The sequence below is a fragment of the Oryzias latipes genome, chromosome 13 (genome assembly GCF_053564925.1).
Source record: "Oryzias latipes strain Hd-rR chromosome 13, Olatipes_Hd-rR_3.1".
Lineage (NCBI taxonomy): Eukaryota > Metazoa > Chordata > Actinopteri > Beloniformes > Adrianichthyidae > Oryzias > Oryzias latipes.
In genome coordinates this window covers 32,126,156-32,147,936 of record NC_136249.1, presented here as the reverse complement: position 1 = coordinate 32,147,936, position 21,781 = coordinate 32,126,156, and the positions used below count along the sequence as shown (strand labels likewise).

The 21,781-nt window shown below is 42.9% G+C and overlaps 2 protein-coding genes across 2 annotated transcripts; both read left to right on the top strand.

Annotated features, from left to right (window-relative positions):
* The first annotated feature begins 8,854 nt into the window (after positions 1–8,854).
* Positions 8,855–15,760, top strand: LOC101165244 (solute carrier family 35 member F2). The gene is made up of 8 exons (XM_004075498.5): positions 8,855–9,069; positions 10,021–10,196; positions 11,157–11,284; positions 11,371–11,530; positions 12,097–12,253; positions 12,335–12,387; positions 13,734–13,888; positions 15,034–15,760. The coding sequence occupies exons 1-8, from the start codon at positions 8,954–8,956 to the stop codon at positions 15,331–15,333; spliced, it is 1,245 nt and encodes a 414-aa protein (XP_004075546.1). The 5' UTR covers positions 8,855–8,953; the 3' UTR covers positions 15,334–15,760.
* A 571-nt stretch (positions 15,761–16,331) lies between these two features.
* clns1a (chloride channel, nucleotide-sensitive, 1A) lies at positions 16,332–21,238 on the top strand. Its single transcript, XM_020708060.3, has 7 exons — positions 16,332–16,739; positions 17,566–17,702; positions 17,853–17,981; positions 18,128–18,238; positions 20,336–20,509; positions 20,630–20,696; positions 20,949–21,238. Coding segments are annotated over exons 1-7 (738 nt in total). The 5' UTR covers positions 16,332–16,620; the 3' UTR covers positions 20,950–21,238.
* Positions 21,239–21,781: the final 543 nt, after the last annotated feature.

Genomic DNA, 21,781 nt, shown 5'->3' with positions numbered 1-21,781 from the left:
TACAAAAAAATAAAAATAAAAAATTATCTAATTTTGCTCAAAAGTTATCATTTTAATTGCTATTAAAAGTTAGCATGAAATAGTTTTCTTCTCTCGCTCAGCATGTCCATGTCTTCAGCCTTCAACATGCTGTCTGGCTGCTGTCATCTTCCCTCCCACAGCTTCATCGTTAACAACGATTGGACCGATGACTTTGGTGCTCACGCTTTCAGCAGAAGTGAAGCCGTTTGGCACTTCTTCCTGTTTGCTCCCGTCGGCTCTTTCTCTTCTCCGTCTATTGCATTGCAGGAAATATTTCTCTGGATTCCAATGGTTGAACTGTCGGTATTTTACAGAGACGAACGTTGAAAGTGCTGCCCACACAGTCCGGAGACCATCGGTGAACGTATCGCTCTTCAGAGTAGAGACACGACATGTCGAAAGTCCTCCCCATCAAAGCTTCAGAGGAGCGGTGAACAGGCTACCTCTCACATCGAGAGACAAATGGTGAATGAACTGAGAGCTGAGAAGCAAAGAGGCCACTCCCCCAAAGCACTGGAAGCAAAACAAGGCTTCTGTTTTCCTGCTCTGCCTGTCAGCATGGCTATGTCCTCCACCTGTACGGTCTTGTCTGCCTGCCATCACCGTCCCTCCCATATGTGCGTTTTAGACGTCAGTTTCACCGTTGACTTTGGTGCTCGTGCTTTCAGCAGAGGTGAAGGTGCTGAAGTCAAAACACAAACAGGGAAGAAGCTTCTTTAAACTTTATTTTTGAATTGAAGGATTTTCTTTATTCCCAAAAATTAAAAAAATATAAATAATCATAATTTTGCTCATAAGTTATCATTTTAATTGCTATTAAAAGTTAGCATGAAATATTCTTCTTCTCTCGCTCAGCATGTCCATGTCTTCAGCCTTCAACATGCTGTCTGGCTGCTGTCATCTTCCCTCCCAAAGCTTCATCGTTTACGATTGGACCGATGACTTTGGTGCTCACGCTTTCAGCAGAAGTGAAGCCGTTTGGCACTTCTTCCTGTTTGCTCCTGTCGGCTCTTTCTCTTCTCCGTCTATTGCATTGCAGGAAATATTTCTCTGGATTCCAATGGTTGAACTGTCGGTATTTACAGAGACGAACGTAGAAAGTGCTGCCCACACAGTCCGGAGACCATCGGTGAACGTATTCCTCTTCAGGGTAGAGACACGACATGTCGAAAGTTCTTCCCCTCACAGCTTCAGACGAGCGGTGAACAGGCTACCTCTCACATCGAGAGACAAATGGTGAATGAACTGAGAGCTGAGAAGCAAAGAGGCCACTCCCCCAAAGCACTGGAAGCAAAGCGTGGCTTCTGTTTTCCTGCTCTGCCTGACAGCATGGCTGTGTCCTCCACCTGCACGGTCTTGTCTGCCTGCCATCACCGTCCCTCCCATATGTGTGTTTTAGACGTCAGTTTCACCGTTGAGTTTGGTGCTCGTGCTTTCAGCAGAGGTGAAGGTGCTGAAGTTAAAACACAAACAAGAAAAGAAGCTTCTTTACAAAAGTTAAAACCCAATCAAACACACGAGGGATGAGATTCTTTAAGCTTTATTTTGTATTGGAAGTTTTTTTGTCAATAGTCTTCTCTCGCTCAGCATGTCCTGTCTTCAGCCTTCAGTGAGTTGAATTGTCGGTAATAACAGTAGAGAGATGAGCGGCAAATGTGACGGCCCACACAGTACAGAGACGATCGGTGAATGCTCTGCCCCATCCAGCAGATCGGTCAGCGTTGTTTGTATCGCTCAACACAGCAGAGAGATGAACGTTCTGTGTATCGCTGCTCATGGTACAGAGATGAACGTTGTCAGTATTGCAGCCCACTGACATGTTGTAATTTTTCCCAGATGTCTTTTTCGTGATACTGTTATTGCATGCACAAGCCGAGACACAGAACGGCGATGATCGGTGAATGTATTGCTCTTCAGAGTAGAGAGACGACATGCTGTCTGGCTGCTGTCATCTTCCCTCCCACAGCTTCATGGTTAACAACGATTGGACCGATGACTTTGGTGTCCATGTGTCAGCAGACTGAAGCTGTTTGTCGCTGCTTCCTGTTGGCATTCGTGACCATTTTCTCTGGTCCGTCTTCTACTGTTAGGAAAATATTTGCCTGTGATGATGTTCATCATGACACAGAACAAACTACTCTCCTGGGACCGAGAGGTTCTCCAAATAACGTATCCCAAACAGCCTCCACAGAGGACGGTAAGGAGGTCCGTCTTTAGTTCAAGACGACAAACTGCAAATTCGCGGCTTTTAACGAGACAGAGCCGAGCGGAGAATCGGCCTCCTTCTACCGCACAGAGATGAGCAATGGAGTGGGCCATCCTCACAAGTGTGGAAGGAATGAATTTAACGTCTGTTTTATAGAGCTGAGTAGCGAAGAGGCTCCTCCCCCCTGGAGGAGAACTATCATTGGTGGAAAAATAAAGCAAGGAGTGGCTTAGTTTAGCCCTTCCTCTCAGCATAGCTGTGTCCTCGACCTGCATGGCTTGTCTGCATTCCGTCGCCGATCCTCCGATTCCTGAATTGAAGTGAACACTGAAGTGAAGGTGCTGAACTTAAAACACAAACAAGGAAAGAAGTTTCTTTAAACTTTATTTTTGAATTGAAGGATTTTTTTTTTTCCAAAAAGTTAAAAATAAAAAATTATCTAATTTTGCTCAAAAGTTATCATTTTAATTGCTATTAAAAGTTAGCATGAAATAGTCTTCTTCTCTCGCTCAGCATGTCCATGTCTTCAACCTTCAACATGCTGTCTGGCTGCTGTCATCTTCCCTCCCAAAGCTTCATCGTTTACGATTGGACCGATGGCTTTGGTGCTCACGCTTTCAGCAGAAGTGAAGCCGTTTGGCACTTCTTCCTGTTTGCTCCCGTCGGCTCTTTCTCTTCTCCGTCTATTGCATTGCAGGAAATATATCTCTGGATTCCAATGGTTGAACTGTCGGTATTTAGAGAGACGAACGTTGAAAGTGCTGCCCACACAGTCCGGAGACCATCGGTGAACGTATTGCTCTTCAGAGTAGAGACACGACATGTCGAAAGTACTTCCCCTCACAGCTTCAGACCAGCGGTGAACAGGCTACCTCTCACATCGAGAAACAAATGGTGAATGAACTGAGAGCTGAGAAGCAAAGAGGCCACTCCCCCAAAGCATTGGAAGCAAAACAAGGCTTCTGTTTTCCTGCTCTGCCTGTCAGCATGGCTGTGTCCTCCACCTGTACGGTCTTGTCTGCCTGCCATCACCGTCCCTCCCATATGTGCGTTTTAGACGTCAGTTTCACCGTTGAGTTTGGTGCTCGTGCTTTCAGCAGATGTGAAGGTGCTGAAGTTAAAACCCAATCAAACACATGAGGAAAAGAGATTCTTTAAGCTTTATTTTGTATTGGAAGTTTTTTTGTCAATAGTCTTCTCTCGCTCAGCTTGTCATGTCTTCAGCCTTCAGTGAGTTGAATTGTCGGTAAGAACAGTAGAGAGATGAGCGGCAAATGTGACGGCCCACACAGTACAGAGACGATCGGTGAATGCTCTGCCCCATCCAGCAGATCGGTCAGCGTTGTTTGTATCGCTCAACACAGCAGAGAGATGAACGTTCTGTGTATCGCTGCTCATGGTACAGAGATGAAGGTTGTCAGTATTGCAGCCCACTGACATGTTGTAATTTTTCCCAGATGTCTTTTTCGTGATACTGTTATTGCATGCACAAGCCGAGACACAGAACGGCGATGATCGGTGAATGTATTGCTCTTCAGAGTAGAGAGACGACATGCTGTCTGGCTGCTGTCATCTTCCCTCCCACAGCTTCATGGTTAACAACGATTGGACCGATGACTTTGGTGTCCATGTGTCAGCAGACTGAAGCTGTTTGTCGCTGCTTCCTGTTGGCATTCGTGACCAGTTTCTCTGGTCCGTCTTCTACTGTTAGGAAAATATTTGCCTGTGATGATGTTCATCATGACACAGAACAAACTACTCTCCTGGGACCGAGAGGTTCTCCAAATAACGTATCCCAAACAGCCTACACAGAGGACGGTAAGGAGGTCCGTCTTTAGTTCAAGACGACAAACTGCAAATTCGCGGCTTTTTACGAGACAGAGCCGAGCGGAGAATCGGCCTCCTTCTACCGCACAGAGATGAGCAATGGAGTGGGCCATCCTCACAAGTGTGGAAGGAATGAATTTAACGTCTGTTTTATAGAGCTGAGTAGCGAAGAGGCTCCTCCCCAATGCACTGGGAGGAGAACTATCATTGGTGGAAAAATAAAGCAAGGAGTGGCTTAGTTTAGCCCTTCCTCTCAGCATAGCTGTGTCCTCGACCTGCATGGCTTGTCTGCCTTCCGTCGCCGATCCTCCGATTCCTGAATTGAAGTGAACACTGAAGTGAAGGTGCTGAACTTGAAACACAAACAAGGAAAGAAGTTTCTTTAAACTTTATTTTTGAATTGAAGGATTTTTTTATTCCAAAAAAATAAAAAATAAAATTTATCTAATTTTGCTCAAAAGTTATCATTTTAATTGCTATTAAAAGTAAGCATGAAATAGTCTTCTTCTCTCACTCAGCATGTCCATGTCTTCAGCCTTCAACATGCTGTCTGGCTGCTGTCATCTTCCCTCCCAAAGCTTCATCGTTTACGATTGGACCGATGACTTTGGTGCTCACGCTTTCAGCAGAAGTGAAGCCGTTTGGCACTTCTTCCTGTTTGCTCCCGTCGGCTCTTTCTCTTCTCCGTCTATTGCATTGCAGGAAACATTTCTCTGTATTCCAATGGTTGAACTGTCAGTATTTACAGAGACGAACGTTGAAAGTGCTGCCCACACAGTCCGGAGACCATCGGTGAACGTATTGCTCTTCAGAGTAGAGACACGACATGTCGAAAGTTCTTCCCCTCACAGCTTCAGACCAGCGGTGAACAGGCTACCTCTCACATCGAGAGACGAATTTTGAATGAACTGAGGGCTGTCAAGCAAAGAGGCCACTCCCCCAAAGCACTGGAAGCAAAGCGTGGCTTCTGTTTTCCTGCTCTGCCTGTCGGTATGGCTGTGTCCTCCACCTGCACGGTCTTGTCTGCCTGCCATCACCGTCCCTCCCATATGTGTGTTTTAGACGTCAGTTTCACCGTTGACTTTGGTGCTCGTGCTTTCAGCAGAGATGAACGTTGTCAGTATCGCAGCCCACTGACATGTTGTAATTTTTCCAAGATGTCTTTTTCTTGATGCTGTCATTGCATGCACAAGCCGACACAGTACGGAGAGGATCGGTGAACGTTTTGCTCTTCAGTGTAGATAGACGACAGGCTTTCTGGCTGCTGTCATCTTCCCTCCCAAAGCTTCATCGTTTACGATTGGACCGATGGCTTTGGTGCTCACGCTTTCAGCAGAAGTGAAGCCGTTTGGCACTTCTTCCTGTTTGCTCACGTCGGCTCTTTCTCTTCTCTGTCTTTTTGCATTGCAGGAAATATTTCTCTGGATTCCAATGGTTGAACTGTCAGTATTTACAGAGACGAACGTTGAAAGTGCTGCCCACACAGTCCGGAGACCATCGGTGAACGTATTGCTCTTCAGGGTAGAGAGACGACATGTCGAAAGTTCTTCCCCTCACAGCTTCAGACCAGCGGTGAACAGGCTACATCTCACATCGAGAGACAAATGGTGAATGAACTGAGAGCTGAGAAGCAAAGTGGCCACTCCCCCAAAGCCAAAAGGCTGGGTGGCTCAAAATTAATAATTCAACAGCCTACAATTAGCCACCTTTCATTTGTAAATGCAGCACGAACTACCTGATCATTTGGATCAAGGCATGTCCTAGCTAACCACATTCTTTACTCAGATCAGGTTGGGGGAGGTATTCTGCCTCAAAAGAGCCTCCAAGCTTTGACAAACTTTGACTGAAAAACAACTGAAAAACAAAGATGCCTAAATTTTACTACACTGAGCAGACATTAAAAATTATCCTGGAGAAAGTCAACCCATTAGACTCTGAGGGAGATGAGATATTCCTTCAGCAGGAGTCAGACTGATATATCTTCTGATAAGATTTCATAAACATCTTGTTCTCATTTGCTGATTATTGCAGTTGTCCATTCATTCATTTTCTGTGCCTGCTCATCCTGGTCACGATCACAGGGGTCTGCTGGAGCTCATCCCAGCTGGTCTTAGGCAACTGGGGAGGGGTACACCCTGGATGGGTCACCAGTCCATTGCAGGACCACATAGATAAATTACCAGGCACACTCACATACGCACTTAGGAGAAATGTAGAGTCATTTAATTTAACCACATGTCTCTAGATTTGGGGGGCAAAGACGGCCTATTTGACATGTATTGGAATTTATAGTTTCAACTAGAATTCAACTAAAAACAATACAATTTAAAATAAACAGGTGAAACAACATACATCTTTACATCGCTGAATGTTTTCATTGCTCAGATCTCAGAAATCAGAGCACAGATGAGGAGATTTCTCTGACATCAGAAAAGACAGGACAGCAGAGAGGAGACACACTCTGTGACAACAGAAAGGGCAAAAGATGGCACAATGTGGCATGAAGAACAGGTTGGGAGGCCTCTCCATCAGAGCCCAGTTGAAGGTTACACTGATGAGGAAGAGCCAACTGCTTTGGTCAGAAGTACGGAGTCGACTCGCTTACAGCGTCTCCTGTGTTTCCTCACTCTGGACATGCTTCGGACAATTCGGAGACTGTACTGCTCAGCATTGACATCAGACGGAAGATGACAGCTGGTTCATGGCCCTCCCTGTACTAATGGAATTCATTGCCATCCTCCTTGTGAGGGGGGGATAAAACTTCCATCCATGCAAAACGCAAGATGCAAGATGGTCGGTGAAAATGGGAAATCCACTGATCTCCAAAATTATGGTCAGAAACCACTTCAAAGATATCGTGCGGCATCTACACTTTGATGACAAGGGCACGCGCATGGAACAAGGTGGGATGGACAGGTTTCCTGGTTATCCAATGTATGGGGGTCTTTCAACCCAGGCAAGATTAGCCGGGAGCTTCCAGAATCAGTAAAAAAACCTCGCACAGGCACAAGCGAGAGCTGAGAAGGCGAAAAAGGACAACCGAGTTTGGTACAAGCTCCCACACCTGGCAAAGGGAAAAGGGCAATATGCCAGGTGAATGGTCAGTACAAGAACGATTATGCCAGATTGCGCTTTGTTGATTGCTACAAGTATACCTGTGGCAAATGCAGAATGGAGATTGTGGGGCAGTACCAAGTATATGCAGACAAGTAGTGGGTTGAAGATATCACTTTGACCACATGATTTCTTTGCTTGAACATTTCAGTATTATGTCGGTAAAGAAGGGTCTCTTGTGCATGAACAATAAATTTCCGCAAAAAAGGAAAACCAAACTGTGTTGACCTCTTACTAGAAGTGACAGAGGTGAGGGGAAATAGTGAAAACTTGCGCAGCCCCTTGGCCTTTCCTTTTTGCGTGCCAAAAAAACAGCCTAATGGGCGTGCTGTTCATGTGCAAACTATGTAGAAGGCTCCTCTTTGGGCATGCAAATTTTAACTAATCCAGCCACTTGGACATTGCAGGTAGAAAAGCTAAATGGCTGACCTACGGACGGTCTAGTGTCAAAGGTGTTTAGAGTTAGTAGCGACAAGCAGCATTACCAATGCTGAAACATGTAGACTATGGGTAGCCTTGTCGGTAAGGTAGCAGGCTCCCACGCAGGATTTCAGGGTTGGATTCCCAGAGGGGAATAAACAGTGGTACTGGGGCAATTACCATATCAATGACGAGCAATTAACGTCACCCCATGGCAAGGCCGACGTCACTGCCTACTATTATGATCCCAGTGATGGTCAGAGGGAACTTGCAGTCTCTACCATCACCATGTATGAATGTAGAGTGAATGAATAATGGACACAATGAAAGCGCTTTGAGTGTCTGGAAAAGCGCAGATAAATCAGATTCTTTATTATTATTATCGGCCCAACCTGACATAGCGGGCACAGAGCAGCAGTGTAAAACTCTCCTTTGAGACTCCCTTAGTGCTGGTGCAAAACCCATGCAGGGAAAGTGAAGCAGTTCTTAATTTTAGCTTCTGAGCTGAAAGACTGTGAAAGAAGTGAAAGGAGTAACCAGAGAAATCTTCAAGTGACAGACACCAGTACTCTCAATAACAACAAGCAGAACTATGATGTCATTAAATGTGGTTTATTAAACATTCGATCCATTTCCTCTAAGTCCCTCTCAGTCAATGAGTTAATTAATGATAACAAACTTAGACTACTAGCCTTAACAGAAACTTGGCTCCAACAGGATGACTACGTTAGACTGACTGAAGCAACCCCCCCCCACACACACACACAGTTATGCTAACCATCAGCAATCCAGCATTTCAGGGAAAGGGTTTGGCAGTCTAGTCTTACTTCTCTGCACTAAAGTCAAACATGTTTATAACTCCTTTGAAAACATCATCTTGTCTATAAATCCTCCAAACAGGAAGACTCAAAAATCAGTTTTATTTATAATTACCCCCCGGCCCGTATTCAGAATTTATAAGAGTTTTCTGCGGTTGTGTTTTCAGATTCCAGTTGGAAGCTCAGGAAATCCTCCCCAATCATCAGCAGGGGGCGATCCTCGCTCCACACATTAAAAATCTTTATTTACTGTCAAACTTTCAGTCCACTGAATGTTCTGTGGATTTATCCTTTTATTTATTATGTCAAAAAGCAGATTTTCACAGTAATTTAGCAACCTGGAAAGAAAACACAGCAACAGCTGCTTTAAGTGGATCAAACATAATCAGACTTTATCTCAAAGTTACTGTTTGGCTGTCTTCGGTTTCAACATGCAGATAAGTAGAAGAATAACCTTTGCCCTCTGAGACAGTTAATCATTCAGCTCCGAACACAATGACAGTCGGTGGAAGCTCAGAGAGGACTCCTCCATCGCTGCAGAGCTGGAATGGCAGATAAACCATCAGACGATTCATCCCAGCATGAAAACCAGGAGGAGCAAAGCAAAAGTTGTGGATTCCTGCAGGACGTCAGGAAATTCAACCCCAAAGACGTTTTCACCTGGTGAGTAATGTCCTGTAAAACTTGTTTTTGTTTAAAATATTTAAAATTTGGCTTCCAAAATACAACTGTCTAATGTTGTAGAAGATGCTTAAATTTGCAGAAATCTCATGTTCTTTTGTCAAAAAATTTGATTTTATCAACAATAGGTGTCGATAAGATCCTGAAACTAAACATATGCAAAAGAAAAATAGTTATGATCAAATATCCAACTGCATCATAATAAAAATGACATCTTACAACTTCTATGTTTCTATAGTTTCATAATCTGTTTAAAATATCACATTTTATATTATCTATTTATAGTTTTATTGTGTTACGTGTTTTTACCTTTATTAAATTGTTTTTTTGTGTTAATCTTTTAATGTACAGCCCTTTTCCAATTTTTAAATTGTGTTAAAGCGCCTTATAAATAAACCTTGGTGATTTTATTGTTTTTTTCTCATCAAAAATACTTTTCAGACTGATAAATGTTCATGTAATGTACTCTCTCCTAGTTATGCATCTCTCTGTGTTCATTAAATCTCCAAACTCTCTCCTATTATTGATTTACAAAGAGTTCTTTATGCTTTTCCCCCCCCAAACTATTGTGGTGCAACATTACAGCAGAGAATTTGAAGTCACATTGAGCAGGAGACGCCTTTTTTTTTAAAAAGATTTACCTGCAATATTTATTCACCTAAAATTCTTCTTGTTGGTCCACCGGAGATCAGAGCGATTGTTGCTATGAAAGCTATGAAAACGGCTCCGTGCAGGAAGTAAGTTTGCTGTAAAGTTCATCTGCAGGATTTAGTGAACAAATAAGCTGCTCCCTGATTCTGTGTGTTGTACTCAAAGCTGGGATTTTTTTTAACCATTATTAAAATCTAAAGGATGTTAAAAAAAGGCTTTCAACCCCTCTTCATGTTGAATACGATAACTCCAACTAAACGCTTCTTTCTTATCTTTTCTCAGGCAGCTTGCCAAGACGCTGGGCATGGGTCAAGGTCTGGCGGCTTTCATCTGTGGAACGGCCGTCTCCTCCCAGTACCTGGCCTCAAACTTCCACGTGGACACGCCCATGCTGCAGAGCATGCTGAACTACATGCTTCTGTGCGTCACCTACACCAGCCTGCTGCTCTGCAGGACAGGTACCGGCCTGGATTCAAAACACCTGAAAGCCAAGCACGGGGTTATTGAGGAGAGAGCATTTACAGTTAATGTTTCTGTTCTGCAATGCCAGACCTAAAAGGAATATAGGATCTAATTTTGCATTAAGGAGCTAAATTAAAATGTGGAAACAATTCAGGGTGAAGGAAAATATGAAACACAACATAATCTTTAGAGTCTTGAATTATATCAATAATATATAGCATAATATATAGCATCAGGCGTGGAATGCCGAACTGTGTAGTTGAGGTGGCTACCAGTCCAACGGACCACCCCTCTGTGACAGGATAGTAAAAAGTAGAAAAAGAAGAAGCCCCTCCCTGCTAGTCCAGTGTGAACACCATGGACTAAACGGACGTTCAAGAACCTTCTAAACGTGCACTTTTTGAAGGCATCACATGTCCGCTCTGTCTCTGTAGCTTGAAAAAGTAGAGTTTTAAATATCCTAATGGACAATTTACTAAGAAAAAAACATTTTTATTGATTACAAACAACAATGAAACCAACACAACGAAAATTAAACACATCAAGCACCCCAAATAAAATCGATTAAAAGCTTGGATCCCAAAGAATCCCAAAAATGAAGGATCGCTTTTGGAGAAAACAGATAAAATAAAATGAACTCATGACAACAAAACAGAAGTGTTTCTTAATAGCTTCTCAATATGGAGGTTATTTCCATGATCTTCATAAAACCTCTAACTTCTCTTTAGACTCGTCCTTCAGATCTCTCGTTTATTTCAAAGCTGCATTCCTTCATTTCCTTGTTTGCTTTAGAAGTAAATTATCAGTTTGTCTTCCATTTGCTGATGAATAAGCTGATGTTCCAATAAAGTTGTGTACATGCGTTTGTCCATTGGCCCCCGTAGAGCAGCAGGCTTGAGGGGGACTCAACTGTGTCCAGCAGCTGAAGTTCAGGGGGGATCCCCGTTCAAATGTAGGGGATGGCAATATCTTGCAGATTCTGAGGAAGAGGTGGTGGAAGTACTTTCTGCTGGGGCTGGTGGACGTGGAGGCCAACTACACTGTGGTGAAAGCGTACCAGTACACCACCCTGACCAGTGTGCAGGTATGCGACTCGTCTGCATGGAGGGAGGGGGGCCGAGGCGGCTCCACGTCAGGCTGACTGACCGTGTCTTTGCGCCACTGCTCCAGCTGCTGGACTGCTTCATCATCCCCGTCCTGATGCTGCTGTCCTGGTGGATTCTGAAGACCCGTTACAAAGCGGCTCATTATGTCGCCGTGGGCCTCTGTCTGCTTGGAGTGGGGGCCATGGTGGGGGCAGACCTGCTGGCAGGACGAGATCAAGGCTCCAGTAAGAAATTCTCTGGATAATCAACAAGCGCTTGTTAAATAAATAATCTGCACTTGTTAAGGACCGGATTATGGCGACAAAAATATGGATTACAAACTGGATTACAAAAATATGTACAGGCCCTTTCCAAAAATGTAGAATATCGTGAAAAAGTGCGTTGATTTCCATGAATCCATTTAAAGATGTGAACCTTTCTTTGATTATAGATTCACAGCCCACTGTTTAATTGGATTTAAAGGATCTATTTGTTTATATTTTCACAAATTAACTCATAAAAACCCACGAAAACAGAGCTGAAATTAGTATTTGAACTAAATTTAACCAAAAATACCAATCCAACATATCCCACAAACAATCAAAATTACAGAAATAATAAGGATAGTAAAGGAATTTGTCTTCTTTCTAAGGCAGAAGACAGAGAAACTGGTAGTTCATAAATACTTGATTTGCTTTTATTCTGTGTACCTCTTGAGAATGTTTGCTGGACATAAACTAATCCAATCATAAAAAATAATTGAACAGAATGAAATCAGGCTGTGATCATTAGGTGCTTGTTCTCGCCACAGCCTCAAACATCCTGCTGGGCGACGCCTTGGTCCTGCTCAGCGCGGTGCTGTACGCCGTGTCTAATGTGGCTCAGGAGTACACAGTGAAGAACCTGAGCAGAGTGGAGTTTCTGGGCATGCTCGGCCTGTTCGGCACCGTCATCAGCACCCTACAGATGTGAGAGAGCTGCAGTCTCCATCCGGCTGGACTCATTCCTTCCAGCGCGTTAACACTTCCTCTTCTGCTCCGTTTCTTCAGGGTCGTCCTGGAGCGAAAGGCGGTTTCTACCATCAAGTGGAGCTGGGAAGTAGGTCAGAACTTCCTTTGTGCAGAAGTTTTACTGTAGAGTAAGCAAACGTTATGCTACGTTTACACAGCTGTCAGAAACTCACTTTAAAGCGACCACTTTCAATGTATCGTCCACGTTGTTGTTGTTCACCTGTCAGCATGTCCCGTCAGGGGTCGCCGCAGCGAATCAGCTTCCTCTGAGTCGCACAGCTGGTTTGGCAGAGATTTTTAAGCAGAACGGCCTTCATGATTCAACCCTCACTTGTATCCGGGCTGGGGACCGGCACAGGGGGACCCAGACTTGGGCCCCCTTTGGCTACATAGTTTTGCAGTATCATGTAGAGTCTTGCCCAAGGGTACTCCTGCACAGCTAAGCAAGTTTCTACAACCGTTTTCAGGTTAAACGCACAAATTGCGTGGCTGTTGAACATGCTTTGAATGTTAAAGCAGGTTCAGATTTGACCAAACAGGGACTCGGATTACGTAGGGATGAATGGGTGGCGTCCCCTTTAATACACAGAAGAGCCAACCATTATATAAAATTGACCATGGAGGAGAAATTGCCAATTGCGGTTTGAACCCGGAAGGAAATTCTACGACACCAAGTCTTCCGTACATCGGGACGGAGCCGTGAAAACAACATTTACGAGATTTTGCACCACTCTCTTTGACATTCCGCACCAAGCCTCTTCCAGCCGTAGGTGGCGGGCGCTTTAGTAAACAGTAGAAATAGAAGAAGAAGAAAAGGAGAAGCCCCCTTCTGACCTGATCGCAGATAAAGTGGAGCCCACACATCATCAGCCAGAAGTGAATTGTAGCATCTTTTATTAAAACTTTGTGAGCTTTTAGTGTGCAAGATTAGCTTAAAAAGGGGGGAAACGGTTTTAATTCATTTGTAAAACTTTTACACCTTTTACATTCTTTCGACTACCATAACTTTGAAACCCTTAAACGTTCAAACTCTCAACATGAATGGACTCATTCTATAAACAGAAGCAACACTTTATATTGTTGCTTTTCTCTGTGGATCAGACGATGTGTCAAAGGGCATCGTAGGTTTTGACAGAGACGTCTCCAGTGTTTAAAGCTTAAACATAGTCAGCATTGCCACTTATGTTATTCTGCAACCAGGTCCTCCTGGTCCCTACTGGTCCAGTGTGAACACGAGGGTCTAAATCCACATTCTGAACGTTCTTGAACACCTCACATGCCTGATGTGCAGGCGGCTTCAGAGTTATGCTTTAACCTAAAAGATAAACTTCTTGATTTACACCATCCTGCAGCCAGAAAAGGCGTTTGTTTCCACCAAAGTGAATTTATTCATTCATTATCAGAACGAATAGAGCAGACGTGCTTTCTCTCCTTCCAGGACTCCTGTTCTGTGCATTTGCTCTGTGCATGTACGCTTTGTACAGCTTCATGCCCATCGTGGTGAAACTCAGCAGCGCCACCGCCGTCAACCTCTCGCTGCTCACGGCCGACCTGTTCAGCCTCTTCTGTGGGATCTTCCTCTTCCACTACAGCGTGAGTGTTCTCCTCTGGACCACAAGAACAGACTGAAGGGAATTTATTTCCCTTTTCCTTCACGGTTCCTCGAAGCAAATAAAAAAAGGGAAGCAGCAGGAAGACTGTCAAACCAGTTTTTTTTATAGAGTTTTTATTGAAATTGATTCAGTTAAACTCTTGAGTCCTAATAGAAGCCATCTTTCACAAATATGTCAGCTTAGCACAGTCAGAAAGTCTCCTGCAGAAGTTCCCTTAACCCAAAACCTGAAAGTGGATTACGTAGACCACGATGAAGCTGCAGGTCTGACTTTAGGTGCACCAGACCTCCAACCATCACCGTCACAGGAGGGTTAATGAACAATCGACAAAAGTTAAAGCCCAACAGACAGTAACCAATCATTTCAAACATCTTTATGATTTAACTAGAATAAGAAATCTGTTTTTCAAATTTAAATTCAATTTATCTCTCATGTTGATGTCGACAATTATTTTGAAAAATCATAAAAATGTGGGGTTTCACTTCCTGCAGAGGGGTGGGGTTGCCACAACTCAGAGGTGAATTTTCTAATGAATGCCTGCCGCTCTGCAGAAACGATGTCTCCAAAAAAACAACACAGGTTTTTTGAGTTTGCCTAAAAACTGCACATTTATAATTATAGATCACGGGATAATCTGAGTGGGACTTTAAATATTATTATTTGTGCTTTGATTGCTTGAAAAAAGAAAAATGTCAAATCAAATCAAAGCAAATTTAAAGGGGTTTGGCTACATGTTGCACCAGAAAAACAAAACATGAAGAAAAAGGAACTTCCTGGTTGAATAAACGTCAAAATGGAAAAAAAAAATAGTGATGTGTAAAATAAAAAAATGGAGGCAAATAAAACTGTTAACAAATCGTAATCCTTACTTTTCCTTTCTCTGTCGATCCAAACACCCAAAACAAATAGTTTTATTTAATAATGAAGGATCATCAAGGTTTTTGCAGTCAAAACATTGAAAAAAAAATTACACAACATAAAAATCGTATAAAGGGAAGTTTTTCTTTGTTTTTAGGGTTTAAAAATGGTTTTGACTCTGAACAAAACTTTGCACATCTTTTACTTTATGGTCTTCTCTGTGTCAATCATTCATACGTTCTATTATAACCTTCTGTCCCTCCGCAGTTCTCCGGACTCTACCTGGTCTCCCTGGTGGTCATCCTGATCGGCTTCATCACCTTCAATGCCGTCCCAACTGTTACTAGGTCTGCAGAGCCCACCACCTCTTCCTCCTCCTCCTCTTCCTCCATTGGCGAGGACGCTTGCTTCGACAATCCCGTCACTCAGGAGGACGTCTCCAAAGAAGTGTCTGTTCGGATCCCAGCTGAGGTGGAACTGAGGGGGGAACAAAAGAGGAAGAGGAGGGCTGCAGAAGAACACGATCGTGAAGATGCCGTTGGAGTCAGAAGCAGCACTAAAATGTGAAGAGCAGCACGAGTGTCCATGAAAAATTCAAGAATTATGGAGTTTTTCTTAGCTTTTTGAGGCTGATCTGTTTTATTCTTCTTTTTGTCAGAGGCATGAAATGTTCTTGATTTTGACCAATAAATATTCCTCTTCATGTGTGAACATCATCGTCCGTCTTTCAGATAGCTTCTGACAGGTGAGAACCGGTCATGATTCCTCTCTGTCTCTGTGGGTCAAACTCACCGATGACCCTTCATTGTGCTCAAATATGAACACCTGGAACATTTTCAAATCTCATTTGTCAGCCGTGTCACACTGAGTCACATGATGTCTGTTGAGTTTTATTTGCTAAAAAGTTGCTGATGTGACTTGTAGAGTCTTAGAAATGTTTAGACTGTGTAAAGTAAACCAATTAGAAAGAATACATTAAAGATAATTTACAAAATTTGAGTTTTTTTTTTTAAATCTGAGTTGATAAATTGGTAAGTGTGTGAGACCCCCCACCCTGTTTATCTCATCATCATCTTTTGAAATGCTAAAAAAAAGGGTACCTTAGAAATCTAAGGAATCCCAGGCTTTAAACTGGGATTTGGCTCTTTAGGTGAACCGAAGGCCACAAAAGGTTTTCTCTCAGAAAAAACGTGACTTCTTTGAATGATTAGTGACAGAGGATAGTTTTTCACATTTTGATGCAATCTTTTTATTCAACCCATGGAATAAAAGCTGAAAGTCTGCACTTCAATGACATCTGAGTTGTTTTATTTAAAATTCACCGTGGTAATGTACAGAAACAAAATTAGAAATAATATCTCTCTGTCCAAATATTTATGGTCCTGACTGTGTATATATACGTATATATATTTATATAGTCAAAAGGTTGTGCTTGTGTTTTTTAAATAAGAAAATATTTCTTTTTGGGGGGGGGGCGTCACTGTTTAAAAAAATTAAAAATAAAAAAGTTCGGAATGGGTGTAATCAGCTAAACAGCCACTAGAGGGCAGTGTAAAAAATATGCCACAGATGGCTTGAGGAGGCACGCTGGTCACGTGATTCGTTGACGTAAGGAAGAAACCGCGATATTTCAGTATCAACAAGCGCTCGCTGTCTGGCTGTTTCGGATTTTACGTTTTCTGTTGTAATTTCCCCCCCCAGAATTCCCTTGTCGTGACTCGAGTTTTGTCCTGAAACGAGGCTTACTGCGGTTAAACTAAGCCGCTCTGTTACCGGAAGTGGGTCACGGCTCTTCCTTTTGGGTTCCAAAGCAGTTCTGTTCTGTTCGGGCCCACGTTAACGGTCTAACGGACGATGGTTCTGGTGAGAAACCTCCGTCCTCCTACCGAGGGAGTGCGCCACGAGGAAGCCAACACCACTGCGGTGCTGAGCGGGCAGCAGCTCGGCTGTGGCACGTTGTACGTCGCCGAAACGTAAGTGATCCACGTGGCGCGCGTGTTTTGGTCGTTACACGTTGGAGGCAAATCTTTATGCACATTTCATTCACCCCGAAATGTATCCATCATAATATGTTCGATGATAAACTGCAGCTTGTTAGCACTAGTTCAGACCCCAGGAAGAGCTTCCGGTATTGCCCTGCTTTTCAAAATAAAACGTTAAATCGAAGTCATGTTTACGTGACAGTTCCGTGGTTCATTTTCTGCTGTCAAAGTATTGAATTAAAATAGGTTTATTGATTTATCCCCATTGATTTGTTTGTCTTTAACTTTAGTCTCAACTGATCACAAGACCTTTAAAGAGTAACTTTCCGTTTTTTCATATTAATTTTGTATTTTAAAGGTTAACACTGGATGGACTCTATACATGAAGTGTAAATACTATGTTTAACTAAATCTTTTCATTTTAATAACTTTGAATAAAAAATAATAGATTAGATTTGTCCCTGTAGTTAATTCCTGTGATTATTGTTATTTCTTTTTTTAGTGAAATTAAATTTAACTTGATTATTTGCTCAGGAAATCTTAATAAGATGTACTTTGAGGTTCAACATAACTCCTCTGATCATTCATTATTGTTTGGTAGTGCATTTTTAAATGAATATATTTTATTTCTCAGGTTAATGGATAAATAATTCAATAGAAAGGAGTCAGTGAGTCAAAATGCAGCCTATAATAAAGATCTTTATGGTTACGTGGCGCTGCAACACTTTCAGCTAACTCGACGTCAGACTTGATTCTCTTTTTCTGGTTTTTAATGTTGGAATCGGCCTCCTCTGATCTGTGTCTTTGTCCGTCTCAGGCGCCTGTCGTGGTTCGACGGCTCAGGGATGGGCTTCTCCCTGGAATACCCCTCCATCAGTCTGCACGCCATCTCCAGGGATGTCAGCGCCTACCCCGAGGAGCATCTCTACGTCATGGTCAACGGAAAACTAGGCGGTAAGAAAACCTTCAGTCATCTCTAAGCTTATTTGATTGCTTGAAATAAACCATTTCAAATCAAATCAAATCTCCTGAAAGCAGATCTGGGTTTTCTGCTTTGGTTTTTCTTCATTCATTCAACAATTTCATCCGTTCGTTTTCTTGTAGGTGAGGGTGAAGCTGAGATGACAGAGAAAGCAGCAGAAGAAGAAGATGATGATGGTAGTGACAGCAGCAACGGTGACGAAGAGGAAGTGATCACAGAAATTCGATTTGTTCCCAGAGACAAAGCTTCATGTGAGTGAGCGGTAACGGCCACCCGATCCGTGACGGCTAACCGATCAAGATCGCGTAGCCGTCACGGATCGGCCCCCCCCCCCTGATCCCGCCCGTCTGCCATAAAAAGTAGAAGATTAGAAATGTTTGCGTCTGTTTCCACGCAGTGGAGTCCATGTTCTCAGCCATGTGCGAGTGCCAGGCGTTACATCCAGACCCCGACGACGAAGACTCAGACAACGACTTCGAAGGAGAGGAGTACAATGTGGAGGAAGCTGGTAAGGACAACAGACGCACACAGCCGGGGAAACTTTATTTAAAATGTTTTTCTTATTTTATTCCCATCATTTTTGCAGAAATGCAAGGATTTTCTCACATATATAAAATAATCAGATTTTTTTGGATCAATATTAACTTTCAGGTGATTGATTGATGCTGAAACTGATGGTCAGTGAAACGCTGAAGATGACTAAAAGAAACTCAAATATTAACCCTAATTCTTTATAGTTCATACTGTGGCTGTAATGGCCTGGAAATTAAATCTCTGCTGTTTTTTTCACACTAAATATGATTTCAGATTTACATTGATTTTTTTTCTTTCCCCTCTCTTTACTTTCTTTAAAAAAAAAAAAGACAAATGACAGAATATAGCTAGCAGAAATGCTTTTATTTTGACATTTCCTTTGGGAGTGGACCTCAATTCAAGTTGCAACTGAATACAGACTGTAAGGCTTCTGAAACGTTGTGTTTTTGAGCTGCTGCTGCTTGATCGTCTCACAGAAAGCAGCACCGTTTGACTCTGGCTCAGCTGCTGAAACCAGTTTGTGCTTTAGGGAGCTGCTAACGCATTCTGCAAATTGTTGCTTCAAGTCTGAAGTTGAAAATCCAAACCCCTTCCATGTTTTTTGGGAACGAGCCCCTCTTCTTTTTGCTTGCTGGCATTTTACCGTGCGAGAGACGGGCGGGCTAACACAACAGAGCAGGATGCTGGACGGAAAAAATCCAGATTGTCCCGAAAGTAAATCTTTCTAAAGACCCATTCAGATGAAAACGGTGTTTTTAACATGTTCATGTAGCATTTTTTCCTCATGCTGGAGGACAAATATTAAGAAAATAAGGCTTTAAATTTCATTTTTCATTTAAAAAAAAGCTCATAACTGCACTCTGCAACCCCCCTGCTCCTTTCTGCTGCATCTACTTAGAAAAATAGATCCATAGACGTCTTCGTTTTCCTCGTCTGAGCTGGAATCTGGATCTAAACTCTACGGCTGGACAGCTCCGATATCATGCTCGCCGTTTATTTGGACCGGTGATTTTAGGTTGGGGGGTGTGAGGGGCTGGAAGCTAGCAGGACACCGTGTAAACAAAGGAATGATGGGAAGAGAGGTGGGCTTACTCCCTGCCAACAGTTGAGAGGTGAAATTCTTTTTTTTTTTTTGGTCCTTGCAGCTGAATTTGAATGAACTCCTGCCGCTCTGCAGACACTATGTCCCAGAAAACAACAAGTTTGGGGATTTTGGCTTAAAACCATAAAAGAGCTTTGAAAATAGATCAAATGATTGGAGTGGGACTTTAAAGAGGTGTTAACAGTCGTACCCCTCATTTCACCACGGAAGGATAGCCCCCCCCCCCCCCCCCCCCCCCCCCATCTATGGCGAGACTTGAGTTCAGAAATCACACGCCGTAGGCGAAATCTGCAAAATAGATATCATTTTTTATTTTTTTTCTATTTATTCTAGATGTCGTAAGGCTGTAAAACTCCTCACTACACACTTTCTACCCATTTCTCAGACAAACACGAACGTTTTCACTCTTTTTTCTCTTGTTTCAAACCTTCATTGAAAAATACGTCCAGTTTTATGGGATGAAAACAAAGATCTGCTCATGACTGCAGATTTATGTACATCTGGCAAACTGAACCCATTCTGGACAGGAGACGGAGGAGATTAATGGACAATTTGTAAAAAAATAAAACGGTTTTCTGACTTGGATCTGTTTGTTTTTCTCTGTTGGCCGTCTTGTCTGGACTCCACGGATGCAGAAGCAGGTAAAACCTACAGACTTTTCATTTGCATCAAAACATCAACATCTTTGTTTGAGAGTCGGTGTGAAAAGTCCGACCGTCCAGTTTCTCCTCACAATCGCATTGTTAGTTGATGTTGTAGTTCAAAGTCACGAGATGGTTTGTAATAGATGTTATAAATTAAACAGTTTTTAATTCATTTAGGGAAAACAATGAAGACACATCCTTTGGATTTAGTTCCTAAAAATTACAGAATAATAAACAGAGCGTCTGACATTTCTCCTCCTCACGATGCACTATCTCCTTTTCTCTACACGCCATTGCGTTTCTCCGTCTTCCTCCGCCCGTCCAGAGTACGGCCACGCGGACGTCCCCACCTTCTACACCTGCGACGAGGGCCTGTCCTCGCTGACGCAGGAGGGCCAGGCCACGCTGGAGAGGCTGGAGGGCATGCTGGCTCAGTCTGTGGCTCAGCAGTACCACATGGCCGGCGTGAGAACGGAAGAAACCAAGGCGGAATTTGAAGGTCTGAGGGCTCTCAGCTCAGCGGTCACATGACTATAGACTCATAGCTGGCAATTGTTTCAGTCGTTCCGGTGTTCATGAAACGTAGGACATTAATCCTGACATGTCTTTCTTTGCGCAGACGGGATGGAGGTGGATGCTGCCGTGGCGGAGGCCGGTCAGTTTGAGGATGCAGACGTGGAGCACTAGTGAGTCTGTGTGGGGTTGACTGTCTGCTTAAGCCTCTGACGTCAGAGCGTTAGCTCGGCGATCAGCTTTCTTCATAGAAAACGTGTCCAGTTGATGCTTTTTACCCTCTACTGTGATACACATAGAAAACCATGGCTGTGTTTCCTGCACGAAATACACTTTAAATGGATATAATTACGTTTTTCCTCATTATTTTCTTCTCCTTTAAAGAAAAATGTGTTTTAAACCAACGTTGTTGTGTTTTTCTGCAGGTCTCTTCCTCGTGGGTTTGGCCCTGCACTTCCTGAAGGCTCTCATCTGCACTTCCCATCATGCTCTGCTCTCTAAACAGAGCATTAGCAGCTTCATTTGTGGCGTTTAGGCCGAGTAAACGCAGCACGTTGCTGACACAGTACAACTATGCGGTCTAGTAACGGAGACGGAGGAAAGACGTGCAGAAAGCCTTTGTTTCTGTTTTGTACCTAACGATCATTTCACTGATTTTCCTGTTTGGAATCCATCGTCTTTGTTAGCAGTTATCAATAAATACTACGTTTTTGTATGTCTTTGGATTTCATGCTTTAAAACAAGAGAAAAACTTCATTTATTTGCTTAGTTATCTGTTTTAAACGTGTTTCTCCTAGTTGAAACTTGAAATAAAAGTTAAAGAAAGATTTAAAATACTTTAAACTTAAAAAAAAGCATAGATTTTTTTAATAGATTGCGCTTATCTTTTAGGAAATACAAACTGGGTTGTAACTTTTCAAAACCCGCCGTATGTTTGCTTGTATTGACATAAATGTTTACGTTTTTATCGCACAGACTTTAACCGTCTGAAAAACAACAGTTTTCAGTGTTTTTGTGTAAACCTGAGATCTTCTTGTTGCATAAACTGGTCTATTCTGACTGATTCACAGAAACGACGGTTCTTTTCCTGCGCCTCAAAGTGCATCATCACATCAAAATAAAAAATAGAATTGAAATAGGTGTTAGTAGTGATGGCGGACGGATCCACCGGCCTGCAGGTGCAGTCGATCCGCCTCAGGAGGAAATCTGGTTTGGTGGCGCAGGAGAACGGTTTTACTGAGACCCAAAGGCACTTATT